General features: G+C 39.8%; 1 protein-coding gene across 2 annotated transcripts in view; it reads left to right on the forward strand.

Annotated features, from left to right (window-relative positions):
- PDXK (pyridoxal kinase) overlaps positions 1-21,198 on the forward strand; it is a 107,017-nt gene that overhangs the window by 48,738 nt on the left and 37,081 nt on the right. For both annotated transcript variants that reach the window (XM_056797101.1, XM_056797102.1), the window contains exon 3: positions 15,488-15,592. In XM_056797101.1, the coding sequence (XP_056653079.1) occupies positions 15,488-15,592 (105 nt within the window). The remainder of the gene's footprint in view (positions 1-15,487; positions 15,593-21,198) is intronic.

Raw genomic sequence — 21,198 nt, forward strand, 5'->3', positions numbered from 1 at the left:
ACCCCTTCTCAAAGGGTTCGGGGGAGACAGCAGATGTAACGAGTTGGCTCAAAGAGAGGAGAGGGGGTTTGAAGATTTGCCCACTTCTGCCTTCCCTCCTTAGCTAAAGCCGCCCTCTAGATTCACTCTTGTCCCTCTTGTCCCCTCTCCACTACTCGAGAGCAAACAGTCTTCCCTTGATCTGTTCACTCACACTCAGCTTGGGGAACAGATAACTTTTAATGTCAACTAAATCAGGTAATACAAAAGGAAATTACAGGCAGGGAAGAATGGGAAAAGGAATGTGGGAAAAAGGGGTCCCTGTCTCTAAACCCTTTCCCCTCCCTCCTCAAGTTTGGGGGGAACTCAGGCCTTGGCAGCGTGAGCCCCCTGAGAGAAAGTCAGGTTAACTCACCCCTGGGCAACAGGAGCTGGGGTAAAGTCTGCTCAGGTTTCTCTTCAGAAAGTCCCTTCAATTGGGAAGTGTTGGGGGGGGAAGATTTCCAGTCACCAGCAGGAAAAATGGGTAACCCTCAAGAGAAAGTCTTTTCCCAACTTCTTTCTTCAGCTTCTCAAGACCAAGAGACCCTCACTGCTCTCCCAGCCAGAGACCCCTCTCCTCAAGATTCCACTCCTGGGGCCCCTCCCCCATTCAGGTGATCAATTTCACATACTCTTCAGCCTGGCACTTTTTCTCTAGTACCAGCCTCGGTCGCACAAGGAACTGATATCACGACCCATAGTTCACCTTGGTCTGCCTGACTTAACCTCTGTTTGCCCATGGTGGGTGGGGAGCAAATGAAATGTAAATGGGGTGCTTAATAAAATGTTAAACACCTCAGGGCAACTTTCTGTCAAAATTTTGATCTTTTCTGTGCAGACTGTAAGGAAGGCAATAAAAGGAAGGAAATTGAGCTTTGTTTGAAACTAATCCTGTGTGGCAGGGACTCTGAACTCCCTTAAGCAAGGCCTTAGATTATGTGATATGAGGAGTTTTCTTATAATTGTAAATCTAAGCAGTTTATTTGTCTTATCTGAAAAGTAGCCCCATATCAATCAACTAGTTATTGTTCCCATGTTCTAGCTACTTGGCAGATTTGTGGGACGTTTCAACTCATTCAGTATGCTGGACTGAGACCAATCTTGTTAAATATTCAGTGTGTGCATTTATACCTCAGAAACCAGCAAAAAAAAATTACAGATAAAAACTTGATTTATTGTTTTATTGATTTTCTGGACTTAAGAAGTGATGGGGCAAATATTAATTTAATGCAGATCAAGCTTAAAAGCGCTATGTGCATTTTTTTTTCTTTAACATTTACCAGCATACCACAAGGTACACATAAGGCAGTATGACATAGAAATGGCCTAGAAATATAGGAGGTTTAGATCCAGTCAAAATAAGGCCAAAGCTGTCTTGATGAAGCCCAAGGTGATTCAGGCCTGTCAGTCAGTCAGTCAGTCAGTCATCTTGCTTTAATTAGAAGCAGTCTGCTAAGCGTTGGATACAAAGAAAAGCAAAAGACAACTTCTATTGTTAAAGAGCTTACAGTATTACAACATTCAAACAATTAAACACAAACAAGATAAATACTCATATAATTGTTTGAAGGTAGTCTCATCTCAAAGGAAAACACAAAGAATGAGAAAGTCTGGGAAAGGCTTCTTCCAGGACTTTACTTCAGAGTTGAAGGAAGCCAGGAAAACCAGAAAGCAGTAGTGAGGAGGGAAGACCATTCCAGGCATAGGAGGTAGCCAGTGAAGATGCTCAGAATCAGGAGATGGAATGTCTTCCCTGAGAAACAGCCCAACCAATGTCACTGAATTGAAGTGTACAAGAGGTGGGGAGTTGGCTATGAGATGTAAAATATAAGAATACTAGAAAGAGAAAAGGGGACCAAGTTATTGGAGACTTTAAAAGCCAAACAGGAGTGAAGGTGGGGGATATGGAGTGGAGGAATAGGATTAACACAATTTGGATTTACAAATATGATGTGTTTGGTATAGGGAATGAGAGAGATTGAGGATGATATCTAGGTGGCAGTTCTGGTTGACCAGGAAGATTTTAGTTCCCTCAACAGTAAGGGATTGGGGAAAAGACAATAAATTCAGATTTGGCTATGTTGAATTTAAGATATCTGTGAAACATCCAGTTCAAAATGTCTAGTAGGCAGTTGGAGATGCAAAACTGGAGGTCAGAAGAGAAGTGAAGGTGGACAAATAAATCTGAAAAATCATCTGTAGAGAAATAGAAGTTAAATCAATGGGAGCTAATTAGATCACCAGGTGAAATAGCATGAAAGGAAGAGAAAAGAGAGCCCAGGAGTCAATGGGTCTGACTTGGATGAAAATCCATCAGAGGACTAAAAAGGAGTGATCAAAGGTGGTAGGGGAATCAGGGTAGTATGAGAAATAAAGAAATGTGGACCAGAATTCTGAGTTGATATTCCAATTTTATTTTAGGGGTAAAGTTGGAGATCTCACGACACCTAGCCTATAGCAAAGCCCTTGTACAGGTGTTCACAGTTTGACAGTTAACATAAGTGATTAACAGGACCACATGTTCAGAGTATATTAGTTAAGAGTTAATATATTCTAGTACAAAGTTCAAGCATTTACCCTCAGACTCAACCTAGTACAACTACTCCTAGACTTAAAGATAAGCCAGAATCCACTCTCTTGGCCATAAAGTCTGAGGATCTTATCCTTATAAGGGCAAATAATACTAGTAATACAACTGATTCAATGATTGTTTCTGTTATCTATATCAGAAGTCAGGATTCAGTCAAGCTGTGCACTTAACATTCTAAGGGTGATAACAGAAGCTCTTGAACCAACTCTTTCCTTATATACCATTATGTTTATACACAGTTGTTATATTTACTACCTAAAGGATTATATGTGATCACTTGTTTATGGTTAAGGCTATAAAAAGAATTAAATGCAATTTCATTTTTTCAATAGAGTAGTATTATGAAAGCCTGGGGAGAAGAGGGTGATCGATAGTGTCAAAGGCTGCAGTAGTAGTAGTAGTAGTAGTAGTAGTAGTAGTAGTAGTAGTAGTAGTAGTAGTAGTAGTAGTAGTCTCTCGGTAACCGAGGATGATGATTGTTTTTGTGCGCTTTCATCTATGATGTAGATGAGTGTGCACAAAGACACTTGTGCGTCAAAGTCTGCAGGGAGGTCAAAAAGGGTAAGGATTGAGAAAACGCTATTAGATTTGGTAATTAATAGATCATTAGTAATTTTGGAGAGGGCAGTTTCATCTGATAGATGTCAGAAGTTAAACTGCAGAAAATGATGAAGAGAATGAGAGAGAGAGAGAAGTGGAAGCAGAGATTATACACAGCCTTCTCAAATAGTTTAGACATTAAAGGAAAAGGAACTATAGGATAACTAGTAAGGATAGATAGATCAAGAGTTTATTTTTAAGATGGGAAGAAATGGACATGCCATTTGTAGGCAATGGGGAAGCATCTAGTACATAGGGGAAGATTGGGGATAAATGAGAGAATGGGGATAATAGAGAGGACAATCTACTGGAGAAAATGAGATGGAATAGAATAACCTGTGCCTGCAGAGGAGTTTACATTTGTAATAAAGGCCACCTCTTTCCATGAGACCTTTAGGTGCTTAAAATGCTTGCTATTATTTTCTGAGATGAGGAGAGAACAGTGAAATATGAAGCAGAGTTCTCAGCAGATCAGGGCAGAATCTGAGGCTTCAGTGAGAAGTAGAAATAATGCCCTAAGTAGTGCGTGTCTTGGAAATGATCATAGATTTGCAAGACATTTGAGTGAGAGCAAATACTGGCTGAGAGCATATATAGACAGGTCATATAATGTATATGTAATATATAGTATCATATAATGTTAAATTTGTATGGAGAAGACACAGGCAGAGAATACATATGACTGGGATTATGTGCGTAGCCAAGACAAGTCCTAGAATTGCCTCCTTGTGTGCCTTCTGTTGCTTGCTTCTCCACAGATGTCTACTACTCTGGTAAAGTCATTAGGCTAACAGCTGCTCTCTCCATTACTGTAAAGGACCAGTATTCTTTGGTGGTCTAGTGTGTTTTACTTGGGTCTCTGTTGAACCGCTCTTTTGCCACCATCTGCTGGTTCTTTACTGAAACTGATTGAAACTGATAGATGCGCCTTTTTCTCTGCAGTGATGGGGTCTCTGCTCTTTTAGCTATTATCCTTAAGAGCTTTCTCAGCTATTTGCAATTCAGGCTGCCAAACCAGTGGGCCAGTAAGCTAAAGCTCATGATCTTAATTCTGCCTTTTAATCTGATTTCCTTCTGCCTCAATCATTACTCTTTGAATTCACTCTATTATTTGAATTAGAATGAGAAATTCCTTTCAGTTTGTCCTTGATCTGTACAGTTCACCTCATTGTAGGAACGATGACTTTGTCCTGCTTTTCTGCCAGCTTTAAAGTTACCACCCCCACCAGTGGGGGTCATTTTTGTAGCAACTTCATAGCTTTTTGTGAAGAATGGATAAAAGGAATTCTGTACTTGCTTTTGGATTTCATTGCTCTGTGTCAGAATATGAGCAGAAACAGCCTATAACAAGTGAGGCAAATCTCTAGAATTTGGTGAAAATTAAATGTTATTTTATTTTCCTGCAAGTATCAGCATTTTCACCATCTCACCACCACCATTCCTCAGCAAGAAAAATAAAACATGCAATCAGTTCTGCTGAACATTATTGACACAGCATAATGTGAATTCCTAATTGCTTTATGTATGATGTCTTATGCAGAAAGCTTAACACTTCACAATAACTGACAAGCTGCAGCCATTTCAAAGTTCATTTCCACAAGCAAACTCTAGATGATTTGCAGAGTTAAGTGCCATATTTATTGCATATCTTTTGGTTCAGAAGGAGCTGTGTTCAGGAAGAGCTAGTCTTCATGATCCTATCTCCATCCTCTTCTGCCATGGCCTCAGTATTGTAGCGCCAAAGTTGGTCACATGGTGTAATGTTGTGGAGGAGAAAAAATAGGAAAAATCTGCAGCAGAGCTGGATAAGCCAGGACTGCTGAACTGTCGATCAAGGAGGACATTCTAATTGGAATGGCGACCAGGAAGGACCCTTTAAAAAGGAACAAACAATCTGAGGAAGTTGGTCTCTTGCTCTTGGGACAGAAAGGAGGAAACACAAAAGTCCTGCTCTCTGGTTTCTCTCTACTATACTCCAGTGACTGAATCTTCAAACCTGTTGGCCATTTTCCCAAATCTGAACTCTGTTCCACCATCCTCCAATTTAGGAATTGTTTTAGGATTAGGGAAACCCCAAACCCTCTCTCTCCCCTCAACTTCTTTACCTTCCCCTTCTCCCAAATAAACTCCCTTACTTAGAAAAGAGAGAGAGTGCTTTGTTTGCTATACCAAGATACTCACTTTGAGCTGACTTCAGTGCTACCAACAGAAGAATCAACTGGGGGGAGGGAGGAGATTGACAAATCTGATCTTGAAATTATCATCTCCTTCTTTTGAAATAATCTAATACAATAGCCAGGGACCTTGGCCAAGCAGTAGCTTACCACCGTATTATGTATTTCTTAATCGTTTATCATGTGTAAAACTGCTACCATTTTTATTTGGATCCTATTCCTTTTTATGTGTCACTAATAATATTTTTTAAATGTAGTACCATAATTCCATTTTCCTCATAAACTCTGTGATTTTTATTGCATGATTTCACACAACATGGAATTTTTGAGGAATGCATATGTCTAGTTATAGCAGAGAATGACTTCCAGGAACTGATGCAGAGTGAGAGGAGTAGAACCAGGACAACATTGTACACAGAGACTGATACACTGTGGTACAATCAAATGTAACTGACTTCTCCATTAGTGGCAATGCAGTGATCCTTGGAGGGATCTATGAGAAAGAACACTGTCCACATTTAGAGGAAAAACTGAGAGTAGAAACACTGAAGAAAAACAACAGCTTGATCACAAGGATTGATGGGGATATGATTGGGAATGTAGACTCTAAATGATCCTGCAAGTGCAAATATCAGTAATATGGAAATAGGTCTTAATCAATGACACATGTAAAACCCAGTGGAATTGTGCGTCAGCTATGGGAGGGGGTGAAAGGAGGGTTAGGGAAAGAACACTATTCTTGTAACTATGGAAAAATATTCTAAATTGACTAATTAAATAATTTTTTTAAAAAAAGAACTGACTATGGAATAAAAAAAAACAAATTTCTCATTGGCCATGTCTAAAAAAAAAAATGTTTAGACTTCCGGGTAAACATGGCTGTAATCTAGACGCGACTCGCTTCCCCTCCCCGGCACCAAACGAAATAGACTACCTCAAAAGAGCATAAAAATCATCTTTGGACGAACAGAGGGACTCTCCAGAACCCCACAGAAACGAAGGTACATGGGGTTTGAACATTCCCACACTATAAGGAGGAGGAAAAGCTCGCACAAAAACATGAACTGAGCCGCCCCTCCCCCCACCCCCAACCAAACCAGAGTAAGCTATCAGAGCACTCACTGGGACAGCGAGTGATTGAGGAGCGTCTCTGTCTGGGGCGGGGGGGGGGGGGGGCGCACACCAGGGTCCTTGGGATCTAAAGATTGCAAGGAAACGACCTCTCAGGGCGGTTTCACGGGAGAATCCTGTGCTGATCACAGGGGGATGCGGAGCTGAACTCAGGGTGGTTGCGCTGAACATCTGGGTGAAGCTAAACACCTGGGCGGGCTGCTCTGATTGCCTGGGCAGTTGGGCTGAACAAAGGGACCTGAGCTCTAAGAAACTTCGGAGGCTGGGAAGAACTAGTCTGAGGCAACCTAAATTCACAGAAAACCCACCCATATCACCCAGACCCCAGACCAAAAAAAGAAAGTGTTATAAAACCACTAAAGAGATGGCTCACATGTCACAAAATCAAGCCTCCAAGAAGAAGTGGGGGGGAAAAGTGACTATTGAAAACTTTTATGGAGGGAGTATCCAAGGAAAAGAAGAAAATGAGGATGAAATCCAAACAAAATCAGAACATGCCTCCCAAAATGGAAACTATCCACAAGCTCTGGAAGATCTCAAACTGGGGCTTACCCAAAAGATGGAAACCATTTGGGAAAAAAAATGGGAGAAAGAGATCAGCAGTCTGATAGACAAGACTTCACAATTGGAGAAGGAGCTGGAAGCATCTAATAGAAGGGCAGACAAAGCTGAAAAGCAAAAACCAGTCCCTAATGACCAGAATTAAGCAGCTGGAAGACAGCGAGCATGCCCAAAAGATGGAAACCTTTTGGAAAGAAAAATGGGAGAAAGATCAGCAGTCTGATAGACAAGACTTCACAATTGGAGAAGGAGCTGGAAGCATCTAATAGAAGGGCAGACAAAGCTGAAAAGCAAAACCAGTCCCTAACGACCAGGATTAAGCAGCTGGAAGACAGCGAGATTACAAAACAGCAAGTATCAATAAAGCAAAGCCAAAAAATTAATGAATTAGAAGAAAACATGAAATATCTCACTGAAAAAGTCACAGACTTGGAAAACAGAGGAAGAAGAGACAACCTCAGAATTATTGGTCTCCCCGAAAAACCAGAGATAAAGAAAAACCTCGATGCTATTCTACAGGAGATTATAGAAGAAAATTGTAAAATTGCCCACATGTTCTGGAGCAAGGGGGCAAAATAGAAATAGAAAGGGTTCATAGAACACCCCCTATACTAAATCCCCAAAAGACAACCCCCAGGAATGTAATCGCCAAATTCAAGAGCTTCCAAGAAAAGGAGAAAATCCTACAAGAAGCCAAGAAGAGGAGCTTCAGATATAGGGGGGCTCCCATAAGGATCACACAGGACTTAGCAGCTAACACACTAAGAGACCGCAAAGCATGGAACACGATATTTAGAAAGGCAAGAGAGCTGGGTTTCCAACCAAGAATCAACTACCCAGCAAAACTGACTATATACTTCCAGGGGAAAGTATGGGCATTCAACAAAATAGAAGGTTTCCAAGCATTTGCTAAGAAAATACCAGAACTTAGTGGAAAATTTGACATCCAAGCACAGAAAGCAAGAGAAACATGAAAAGGTAAATATGAAAGAAAGGGATAAGGAGATAAATCTTATCTTTTTCTTTAAGTCAAACTCTCTTCTATAAGGACATTTATATCAAATTATATATATTAATATGTGGGGAAAATGTATTGTGTAACTCTCAAAAATTACATGCATCATAAGAGTAGTTAGAAGAATCATACATAGGGAAAGATTGGGGCATCAAGAAGATTTGGTGAAAGGGGGGGGCAAAGAAAGAAAAAGGGAGGGGGGAAGCGTCGATAATACTAACATTTACTTCAAGAAATGGGGGGGGGACTAAATAGAATAATCTTTCCCATACAAAGATACAGATGGGAAGGGGAGGGGAAGAACTCTCATATGAGAAGGAGAGGAAGAGAGCGTGAAGTAGAATTACTTAAACCTTACTCTCAGGGAAATCAAATCTGAGAAGGAAGAACATCTAGATCCAGTGGGATCTTGAATTCTATCTTATCCAACAGGGTAAGAAAGAAAGGAAAATCAAGGAGGGGGAGGGGAAGGAGTATAAAAAGGGAGGGAAGGAGAGGGGGAATGGGAAGGGAGCATAAAAAGGGAGGGTCTAGAAAGGGAAGCATCTCAAGGGTGGGGACTAGGGGGACTGACCTAAAGTAAATCACTGGTTCAAAAGGATATAGCTAAAGAAGAAAGAACTAGGGGAAGATATCAAAATGCCAGAGAATCCACAAGGGACAGTCATAACTTTGAATGTGAATGGGATGAACTCACCCATAAAACGTAGACAAATAGCAGATTGGATTAGAACCCAAAACCCTACCATTTGTTGTCTTCAAGAAACACATATGAGGCGGGTTGATACTCACAAGATTAGAATTAAAGGATGGAGTAAGACCTTTTGGGCCTCAACTGATAGAAAGAAGGCAGGAGTTGCAATCATGATATCTGACAAAGCCAAAGCAAAAATAGACCTGATCAAAAGGGATAGGGAAAGTAAATATATTCTGTTAAAAGGGAGTATAGACAGTGAGGAAATATCACTAATCAACATGTATGCACCAAATGGTATAGCGTCCAAATTTTTACTGGAGAAACTAGGAAAATTGAAGGAGGAAATAGACAGTAAAACCGTATTAGTGGGAGACTTGAACCAACCACTATCAAATTTAGATAAATCAAACCAAAAAATAAATAAGAAAGAGGTAAAAGAGGTGAATGAAATCTTAGAAAAATTAGAATTAATAGACATATGGAGAAAAATAAATAGGGACAAAAAAGAATACACCTTCTCAGCACCACATGGCACATTCACAAAAATAGATCATACACTAGGTCACAGAAACATGGCACTCAAATGCAGAAAAGCAGAAATAATAAATGCAACCTTTTCAGATCATAAAGCAATAAAAATATTGATCAGAAAGGGTACATGGAGAGCCAAATCAAAAAATTAATTGGAAATTAAATAATATGATACTCCAAAATCGGTTAGTTAGAGAAGAAATCATAGAAACAACAATTTCATTGAGGAAAATAACAATGGTGAGACATCCTTTCAAACCTTATGGGATACAGCCAAAGCAGTACTTAGAGGAAAATTCATATCCATGAGTGCATATATTAACAAATTAGGGAGGGCACAGATCAATGAATTAGAAATGCAAATCAAAAAACTTGAGAATGAACAAATTAAACCCCCCAGAAGAAAACCAAACTAGAGATCCTAAAAATTAAGGGAGAAATTAATAAAATCGAAAGTGATAGAACTATTGAGCTAATAAACAAGACTAGAAGCTGGTACTTTGACAAAACAGACAAAATAGACAAAGTACTGGTCAATCTAATTTAAAAAAGAAAAGAAGAAAGGCAAATTACCATCAAGGATGAAAAGGGGGACCTCACCTCCAATGAAGAGGAAATTAAGGCAATCATTAAAAACTACTTTGCCCAACTATATGGCAATAAATATACCAACCTAGGTGATATGGATGAATATCTACGAAAATATAAATTGCCTAGACTAACAGAACAAGAAATAGATTTCTTAAATAATCCCATATCAGAAACAGAAATCCAACAGGCCATCAAAGAACTTCCTAAGGAAAAATCCCCAGGGCCTGATGGATTCACCAGTGACTTCTATCAAACATTCAAAGAACAACTAACCCCAATACTATACAAACTTTTTGACAGAATAAGCAAAGAAGGAGTTCTACCAAATTCCTTTTATGACACAAATATGGTACTTATTACAAAGCCGGGTAGATCAAAAACAGAGAAAGAAAACTATAGACCAATCTCCCTAATGAATATAGATGCAAAAATCTTATAGGATACTAGCAAAAAGACTCCAGCAAGTGATCAGAAGAGTCATTCACCATGATCAAGTAGGATTTATACCAGGGATGCAGGGCTGGTTCACTATTAGGAAAACCATCCACATAATTGACCACATCAACAAGCAAACCAACAAAAATCACATGATTATTTCAATAGACGCAGAAAAAGGCTTTGATAAAATACAACACTCATTCCTATTAAAAACACTAGAAAGCATAGGAATAGAAGGGTCATTCCTAAAAATAATAAACAGTATATATCTAAAACCATCAACTAAAGATCAGGAGTGAAACAAGGATGCCTATTATCACCTCTATTATTTGACATTGTACTAGAAACACTAGCAGTAGCAATTAGAGAAGAAAAAGAAATTGAAGGCATTAAAATTAGCAATGAGGAGACCAAGTTATCACTCTTTGCGGATGACATGATGGTCTACTTAAAGAATCCTAGAGATTCAACCAAAAAGCTAATCGAAATAATCAACAACTTTAGCAAAGTTGTAAGACACAAAATAAACCCACATAAGTCATCAGCATTTCTATATATTTCCAACACAGCTCAGCAGCAAGAACTAGAAAGAGAAATCCCATTCAAAATTACCTTAGACAAAATAAAATACTTAGGAATCTATCTCCAGAGACAAACACAGGAACTTTATGAACACAACTACAAAACACTCTCCACACAACTAAAACTAGACTTGAACAATTGAAAAACATTAACTGCTCATGGGTAGGATGAGCCAATATAATAAAAATGAACATCCTACCCAAACTCATCTATCTATTTAGTGCCATACCCATGGAACTTCCAAAAAAATTTTTTTACTGATCTAGAAAAAACCATAACAAAGTTCATTTGGAAGAACAAAGGATCAAGGATATCCAGGTAAATAATGAAAAAAAAATACAAAGGAAGGGGGCCTTGCAGTTCCAGATCTCAGACTATTTTATAAAGCAGCAGTCATCAAAACAATTTGGTACTGGCTAAGAGACAGAAAGGAGGATCAGTGGAATAGACCCGAGGTAAGTGACCTCAGCAAGACAGTATATGACAAACCCAAAGATCCCAGCTTTTGGGACAAAAATCCACTATTTCATAAAAACTGCTGGGAAAATTGGAGGACAGTGTGGGAAAGATTAGGTTTAGATCAACACCTCACACCCTACACCAAGATAAATTCAAAATGGGTGAATGACTTGAACATAAAGAAGGAAACTATAAGAAAATTAGGCGAACACAGAATAGTATACATGTCAGACCTTTGGGAAGGGAGAGGATTTAAAACCAAGCAAGACTTAGAAAGAGTCACAAAATGCAAAATAAATAATTTTGACTACATCAAATTAAAAAGTTTTTGTACAAGCAAAACGAATGTAATTAAAACCAGAAGGAAAGCAACAAATTGGGAAACAATCTTCATAAAAACCTCTGACAAAGGTTTAATTACTCAAATTTACAAAGAGCTACATCAGTTGTACAAAAAATCAAGCCATTCTCCAATTGATAAATGGGCAAGGTACATGAACAGGCAGTTCTCAGCCAAAGAAATCAAAACTATTAATAAGCATATGAAAAAGTGTTCTACATCTCTTATAATCAGAGAGATGCAAATCAAAACAACCCTGAGGTATCACCTCACACCTAGCAGATTGGCTAACATGACAGCAAAGGGAAGTAATGAATGCTGGAGGGGATGTGGCAAAGTAGGGACATTAATGCATTGCTGGTGGAGTTGTGAATTGATCCAACCATTCTGGAAGGCAGTTTGGAACTATGCCCGAAGAGTGATAAAAGAGTCTCTGCCCTTTGATCCAGCCATAGCACTGCTGGGTTTGTACCCCCAAAGAGATAATAAGGAAAAAGACGTGTACAAGAATATTCATAGCTGCACTCTTTGTGGTGGCTAAAAATTGGAAAATGAGGGGATGCCCTTCCATTGGGGAATGGCTGAACAAATTATGGTATATGTTGGTGATGGAATACTATTGTGCTAAAAGGAATAATAAAGTGGAGGAATTCCATGGAAACTGGAACGACCTCCAAGAAGTGATGCAGAGCGAAAGGAGCAGAACCAGGAAAACATTAAACACAGAGACTGATACATTGTGGTACAATCAAAGGTAATGGACTTCTCAGTTAGTGGCGATGCAATGTCCCTGAACAATCTGCAGGGATCTAAAAAACACTATCCACAAGCAGAGGATAAACTATGGGAGTAAAAACACCGAGGAAAAGCAACTGCTTGACTACAGGGGTTGAGGGGACATGTCTGAGGAGAGACTCTAAACGAACACTCTAATGCAAATACCAATAATATGGAAATGGGTTCGAACCAAGAACACATGTGATACCCAATGGAATCGTGCGCTGGCTATGGGAGAGGTGGTGGGAAGGGGGTGGGGGGGAGGAAAAGAAAATAATATTTGTTTCCAATGAATAATGTTTGGAAATGACCAAATAAAATAATGTTTAATGTGAAAAAGAAGAAGAAGTAGAGAAATGTTATTCTGAAGAAAAAAAAATGTTTAAATCTACTCTCTGAGTCCATTATCTCTGTCAGGAAGTAGGCAGCATGTTTCGGGATTTGGGGTCTGTCATTATGTTGATTAAAGTTACTAAATTTTCTTTTCCTTCCTTTCTTCCTTCTTTCCTTCCTTCCTTCCTTCCTCTCTCTCCTTCCTCACCTCTCTCTTTCCCCCTTTCTATCCCAATCCCTTCTCCCCCAGCTGAGAACAAGCAAAAAAATAGCTCATTACAAATACATAAAGTCAATTAAAATATTTCCACTTTGGCCATGACCTAAAACCTTTGTCTCAATCTGCATTCTGAGTCCTTTGCCTCTCTATAGAAAGGCAATTATCATCATCAATTCTCTAGAATCCTAGCTGGTCATTATGCTGATAAGAGTTCAGCCCTATTATATTCCTTCACACTTATATACTATAATTTGTCTATCCATTCCCCAGTTTATGGGCAGATTCCCTTTCTCTGAAACTTCAAAAAGAACTACAGGTATTTTTGTACTTAGAATTTAAAATTTGTTGACTGACTAATCTCTCCAATTCTCCCTGCTCCCTTCTCCCCTTTCTTCCTATTTCCCTGTATACCAATTCTGTATGCCTGGGTTTGTTCTTATTTCATTTGGCCAGTTTAGATGAATGAAATTCAAGTGTCAACAGCTCTTCCTTCCCCCCTCCTCCTAATTTGTTGGATGTCCGCTTGTGCTCCTTTGATTTTGTGAGATAATTCTCCCTAATCTTCCTTCTTTCCCTATCCTCAACTCCAATCTCTTTCTCTTCTCATTTTTCAATTCTTTTCTTAAGGTCCTCAAGAAACAACAAAGCTACTCCCAGGTCTTGTCTAATTGGATTCCCTCTGTCAATCCTGATGTTGATGAAATTCAGGGAGAACACATACATCATCTTTACCATATTTTAATGAGACAAATTTATCCTTGTTTACTCCTTTATCATTTTTTCATTCACGTTTACCTTTTTTAATTTCTGTTCACTCTTGTGTTTGAACTTCCATATAGCTTTGCTCTTTTTATAAGAAATGCTTAAAGTTCCCTATTTAATTAAAAATACATTTCCCCCTATAGTATGATAACTCAGTTGTGTTAGGTAAGTTATTCTTGACTACAAGCCCATACATATATCCTTTGCCTTCAGGAATGCCATTCCAAATTCTCTGCTTCTTTATAGGGGTGCTTGTTAAATCATGTGTGATTTTGAGTTTGCCTCCTTGCTACTTGAATTCTTTCTTTCTGGCTTCTTGCAGTATTCTTTTTGACATGGAAGCTTTGGATTTTGACTTTGATATTCCTGAGAGTTTTTATTTGGAGTTTCTTTGGGGAGGTGACTAAGAGATGCTGTCTCTTTCCACTTTGGCGTCTGGTTCTAAGGTATCCAGGCAATTTTCTTTTAAAATTTCTTTATTTTAAGAAGGATGTCTAGGCTCTTTTGGTCATGTTTTCAGATAGTCCAATGATTCTTCCTTTTTTCTCCATGATTTATTTACCTGATTGGTTTTTGCAATGAGATATCTCATATTTTCTTCTCCTTTATTTAACCCTTTTACTCTGTTTTAATATTTCTTGTTGCGTCATGGAGTCATTGGCCTCTATTTGGGCCATTCTAATTTTGAGGGAGTTTGTTAACACTTTCTTTAACTTCATTTTTTTCAAGAATTCTAATTGAGTTTGTGCTATACCATTGCTGCTGCTGACTTCTGAACTTACACTTGTACAGGTCCTCTGTACCCAGAAATGTTACTCTACCCTGTTTAAGTTCCCTTCTTAGTCTGCCCTGGATCTGAAACTAAGTAGTAGGTAACACAATTACCAGTTTTCACCTTTCCCCATCACAGTGCCCTGGTATGGACCTCATGGTGCCCAGACTGATTTTGGGACCTCTTCTTTTCCTTAATGCACAACCTTTCTTCGAGGTGCTATAGCACTTTGCCCACTTCATGCTCCTGGCCCAGTGTGTCCCCTGTGTCAAGACCTCTCTATCTGTCTCCCTGTGCTTAGCAGGGCAAAATAAATAATTCACTATACCTTTTCTGAATTTCCCCATCAGAATTCACTCTGATGCATTTTCTAGATCTGTTTGGAGGAATTTGTGAAGGGAGGCCACCACTTCCTTCTCATCATGCCTCCATCTTGGCTCTTTCCTCTGATCTCTAAAATTTCCAAAAAGAGCCCCTAGCCTCTTTCCATTTTTGTCCTTGAATGTTTCCATCTTCTCCTTATCTAACCCTGCTCTGAGGAAATTATCTGAACCTTACTCTTTGGGATGAAAGTGGTTCCTGATAATTTAAAAAGGAATTATCTTAGAAAACCCCCAAATTAAGGAACCAAATTTGTGATTTCAATATTTCATGGGAGATATTGCCTATTCTTTAAGAAAGTGATATCTGAATATTGAATAGTTTCATTCATGTGCATTATGAATTTTGTGAGTACTAAAATTTCCATTTAGAATAAATATTTTAAAATTTTAATGTAATAAAAAAGATGATGATTTATAACTAGAATGCTGCTTTAGGGAAACATTTTTAAATTGATATGGGTCACATCTATGACTAAATAAAGACTTCAGTACTTTTTATTTTTCTTCTAGGTTATTCGTACTGGAAAGGCCAGGTATTAAATTCAGATGAACTCCATGAACTATATGAAGGTCTTAAGCTGAACAACGTAAATAAATATGACTATGTTCTCACAGGTAAGAAATTATAACCCTTCATTGTCCCCTCAAAAGGGCTAGTTATGAATAACCACTCTTATGAGTTCGTGTGTGTGACTAGGAAAGGAAGTAAGTTGACCAGGTAGCTTTCACCTTATAACTGTTTATGTCATTAGTATTCTTACTAGTATGACAAATGAAACTCTCTGGAGGCTGCATTTTTATTTATAAAATTGTATTTTATTAAAAGACCATTCAAGATTTCTAAACTAGCCAATGGACTTCCTAATGACTAACAGATGCTAAAATAACCTGAGCAAGGCCCACCAGAGAGAGCAGCTGAGCCACCAAACAGAGAGAGAAAAAAGGGGGGGAAGCTCTACTTCCTGTCCTCAAAGCCAATATATGTCCTCATGCTGTGATCATCCAGTCCCTTCCTAGCACATCCTAAGAGGTTTTTCATTGGATAATAGCCACATAGGAAATGAACTCAAGAGACACCAAGTCACTATGACTTGTGGCCTTAGTTTATAACTGGCATCTGCTTAGTGGATTGATTATTTTGCCACCCAAGAGTTCTTGTTTACAGATAAACAAGAAGCAGGCCTCTACCCTGCCAGTGTTTAATTCTAGGCTGATGAAGAGAGGGCCCTCAGCCCTAAAATAAAATCAAGCTGTTGGTTTTTTTAAATCTCCATTTCATATTGCATGCTTTAAGAAAAATAGCAAATACATTCAGCATGTTACTTTCACAGTTGTCTTTTCTTCCAAACTTCTGTTCTCTTCCGTGTATTTTTTAAAAGACTGGCTCTCTTTATGTTACCCAGGCTAGAAGTATTTGCTCCATTTTCTGTCTTGGGTGGGTTCACTCAACTTTAGGGCCTGGTGATCCTCCGGTCCCAGGAGCTCACCCTATTTGGGTGTCTGACTTAGAATAGTTATTTTATTTTTAAAAATTTACTTTAGCCCTTCTGTGGCTCCCTAGCTCACACAATCTGCCAGCTCTAACGTCTTTGTGCGTTTTAAAAAATGTATAGTTGCCCTCTTTTTTGGCATTATTATTGCTATCTCTATCCCCCATTCTCCTATCCCTAGTTAACTAAGAGAAATAAAGGGGGTGGGTAGCAAAGTCAGGCAAAAGGACAGATCTGAAAATGTTTGTCTTTGCATCTTATGTCCATCATTCTCTGGCAGGCATGTTATGTTTCATCATAGAGAACGTTCAAAGTTAAGCGTTTCAAAGTCGTTTTTCTTCATGGTTGTCCTTGTATAAATTATTTTCCCGGTTCTGCTCACTTCAGTAGATGTCAATCTAGATATTACTAGATATTACTTAGGATTCTCTAAAATCATCTTTTGTCATTGCTTATGACGTACTAACATCTCATTGCATTCATTTGCCACCGTTTGTTCAGCTGTTCCCCAATTATCTAAAATAGTTGAAAGTTTCGCCCTTAGATTCTAATTCTCGTCCTGCTGTGCACCATTCCCATCCCAAGAGGGACAGGGACTGGTGGGAGGAGGAGAAAGACAGAGAGAGACAGAGACAGAGAGAGAGAGAGACAGACAGAGAGAGACAGAGACAGAGAGAGAGACAGAGAGAGACAGACAGAGAGACAGAGAGAGACAGAGACAGACAGAGAGAGACAGAGAAAGAGAGAGGGAGGGTAAGGGGAGAGAGAGAGGGAGAGACAGAGAGAGAGACAGAGAGAGACAGAGACAGACAGAGAGAGAGACAGAGAGAGAGAGACAGAGACAGACAGAGAGAGACAGAAAGAGAGAGGGAGGGTAAGGGGAGAGAGAGAGGGAGAGACAGAGAGAGAGAGGGAGAGAGTTCTCAATGCCCTTTGAAGACTTTAAAGTTCTAACTGTTTCTTTTTTTCTTCTCTCCTTTTAGAACACTAGCAAGTCATCAACATATAGTTCTTTCCAATGACTCAAATAAATGTACCTTTCTAGGCTTCTTTGGATTTTTGTATTTATTTTTCAAAGTTCTGGTCTTTTCATAAAAAATACGTGAAAGCTCTTTGTTCTATTAAGGCTTTATTTGTTCCTCCCTGTAAGACACAGTTAGCTTTGTAGGGTAAATTATTCTTGGCTGTAAGTCTATTATCTTTTGCCTATTGGAAAACTATATTCCAAGATCATCTTCCTTAGAGGGCATTCGTTGGGTGTAAATGAAGTGGGATACTCGTGACAATTAAAACACAGCAACTAAGTCTTTCTTTAGTGGGAACAAACGAAAGATCTTCTCCGGGCTGTATGTCACCCTCATATAGAATGCAAATGCTCATCCCGCAGAACCCCTGTCTCTCGTATCCTCTTAACAAAGCAGCGCCACCAAATCCAGGACTTTCCTCTAAGGCACAGACAGGGCAGCATTTGGGGGGGGGGGGTCTGTTGGGCTCGTCGAGGAGGCGGGATTGGGACTGGAGGCCTCCTCATTTGGTCGTCGTAACTTACTTATGAAGGGCTCCAGCACCCAGAAGATCTGGATCAGTGTCACCTCAGAGGCACCGTTTCCGTTGACAAGAAAGGCCTCCTCTTCCCGTACATCGTGTTAAGAGGGACTTCCTTGCATTGTCCAGCTTATATCGTCAACCCTCACGGAAAGGTGATGAGGTGACCCCGCATCCTCCATCAGAGAGGGCCCAGTAACAGGCCAGCAACGGCTTTCTAAAGAGGTCCAGCAAGTGACGTTGGGGACCTTCCACGCCGTGTGTTCAAAGGCTCTCCTGAGCTTAGCCCAGGCTTCAGACCCTCCCACAACATCAGTGCCACGGGGAAAAGAACGCCGAGTGGCCACGCGAGGTCTTCCGAGCCTATGGCCTGCTCAGTAGGTCCCCATTCAAAGGAGGCCGACTTGCCTAGGACTGGTGGGTGGAGCTGTCCTTCCAAAATAGCGCCAATGGCCCACTCACTAAAGTAAGCCAGAGTCCGGCGGGTCTTTGGATCTCCCTTTTGAACTGTGGGGAGACTAGTGTCCGAACGTGTTTGGGCTTTCATCATCTATGGCATTACTTAAAACTTGACAGTGAGATGGATTGTTGATTTTCCTTCATTTGTCCCCTTAGGAAAATTAATGTTGGGTTATATTATTTATTCACAATATTTCTAGGAGAATCCATTCATTTTCTTAAGCCCCAACCTCTGAAGGTCAGGAATTCCGTTCTTAAGCTGAGGTAATGCACTCCAGGTTTCAGAGTGGACACCTCTACTCTTCCCTTATCTATAAAAAGAAATAGCGTCTATAAGGCATTTAAAAGCCCTCTTGGTCCTTGCTAAACATATTATCCGGATTTGTCGTGATCCATGGTAGTCCGTAATAGTGGAAAGAGCCACTAAAAACACGATCAAGATCACTTCTATTTTTCTATCCAAAGATTGCTAGAAGAAACTGGGTTTCCTAAACGAACTGACTTTCCGAGTCTGGAAATGGCAGGTCAGCCATGTTTCCCTCTCTCAGTGAAGCTGTGGGGATTCACCCACCTGAAGAATAATCCTTCCCCAACCCCTGTGATGACGTAATGGGGGAGGAGTTGACGTCTCTGAAATCCACCCCCTGTTCTAAAATATCTTCCACTTGAAAGGAAGCTGTTCCTGATTATTCTTGGCCACAGGAATAGAGAAAAAGCCAGTATTGATGTCAGTAAGTCCATACTACGTGGGAGCCTGTGCTTGAGAGAAGATCATGAATGAAAAGGGAAAAAATGGAAATCAGAGCAGGGGAAGAGAGCCCGAGAAAGTACGGAGAAGTTGGGGGAATTGGAGGGCGAGACGAGAGCAAGGGATTGATTTAGAGAGGGTTAGACATAGGAAGAGATGGTTGTGGTCAGATAGAGGATTATTTATTATGAAATAGAACCCTTACGTGGAACAAGAGGCAGTGTGTGACTGTACACTGCCTTCCCCTATTAGAATATGGGAGCTTGCTTATTTTTGCTCATATTCTCAGCACTTGGTATTCATTATGCCCGACACATAGAAAGTACCGAATAAATTCTCTCTCCTTGAAGTGAAGGATTCGATTATAGGATTTCATGAGATCAAGGAAATTGGGGTTTAGGGAATAGAAGAGAAAATGAATATTAAAGTTGGGGAGAAGCAGAAAACAGGGAGCTTCATGCTGAACGACTCTAGAAAGAAGACTGAATGGCATTGGGGTCCAGTGATCTAGATTGGGCATAAACATTTAATTGAATGGATTGGCAAGGAATTGAGTGATCACGGGGAAGAGAAAGTCTAGACGTAACAGTGGACAGCAAATGCTACTGCAACTCCTCCACCGTGTTGGGGAGGAGAGTGTGGGGAGCTGTGAGCGAATGGTCAGTTGTGGATAGGATGGCCAAGGATGGATTGTCATCAGGGAGATGCCAGGTCTCTCTGAGGGGCAGGATTTGGAATGAAAGGAAAGAAAGAGGAACACAATGAAGAGAATTTGTTGACTGTGGAGCAGGAATTTGACATTTAATTGACTGAAAAAGGTGTTAGGCAAGACCTTCCTCATCTGAGAGTAGAGAGAGACGCTTGAGGAAAGAAGAAAGGTTGACTTTGCTTCCCTAATGGCCCAGTGAAGATTAGATAACATAAATGTGTAGTGGACCTAGTCAGCTCAGTTTTGTGACTTCTTTCAGCCCTTTTATTTGCGATTTTATATACTATAAGCACCCAGCACAGATTTACTGTTTCTATTCATGGAGGAAAATATTTTTTCCCCGTCCTAGTAGATTTGTATTTCAAATCAGTCTTTTCTCTTTAGAGATAATGAAGAACTTTTTAAAGTACTTTTTAAAAAATTAGCTTTTTTACCCCCAGAATCCATGAATTGCCTTAATACTATAATGGAGATAACAGATCTTGGTAGTGTGGCCTCAAAAACTACACGTAACAATTCGTTTTGGGCTCAGCAAAATACTGGCATTTCTCATAAAGCACAGGAATGATTTTTCAGAGAAAACCGTTTCCTCCTCCAGTCAGCAAGAACTGTCCTGTCACAAAATATACTCTAAACTTACTGTCATTAACGTCAGTAAGAATCCTCAGAAGTGTTTTACTGTATTTTACTTGATGGGCAGGAGTTACAGCAGCACTGAAGGCTATTTCCCCCTTACCAACATTGTCCTTGTAGCACTTTATGGAATAAAACAGTTCTTATTATTCATTGGCATTTCTCTATTTGTAGTTTTTATGCCACGCCTATTCCCCACCTATGTTGCTTCTGCTGCCTGTCTTTGGGGTACTTCATTGTTACCTTCATTTAAATTAAGTCGGGGCAGGGGGGGCAGCTGGGTAGCTCAGTGAATGGAGAGCCAGACCTAGAGACGGGAGGTCCTAGGTTCAAATCTGGCCTCAGACACTTCCTAGCTGTGTGACCCTGGGCAAGTCCCTTAATCCCCATTGCCTAGCCCTTACCACTCTTCTGCCTTAGAACCAATACATAGGCAAGGGTTTAAAATAAATTAATTAATTAAATCATGGGGCAAGCTAGTTGGCATAGAGTGCCTAGCCAAGAATGGGGAGGTCCTAGTTTCAAATATGGCCTCAGACACTTCCTACCTTGGGACTCTGAGCAAGTCACTTAACCCTGTTTGCCAAGTCCTTGCCCATCTCTTCGAGTTATTACTAAGATAGAAAGTAAGGGTTTA

This window comes from Monodelphis domestica, chromosome 4 (assembly GCF_027887165.1).
Source record: "Monodelphis domestica isolate mMonDom1 chromosome 4, mMonDom1.pri, whole genome shotgun sequence".
Classification (NCBI taxonomy): Eukaryota; Metazoa; Chordata; class Mammalia; order Didelphimorphia; family Didelphidae; genus Monodelphis; species Monodelphis domestica.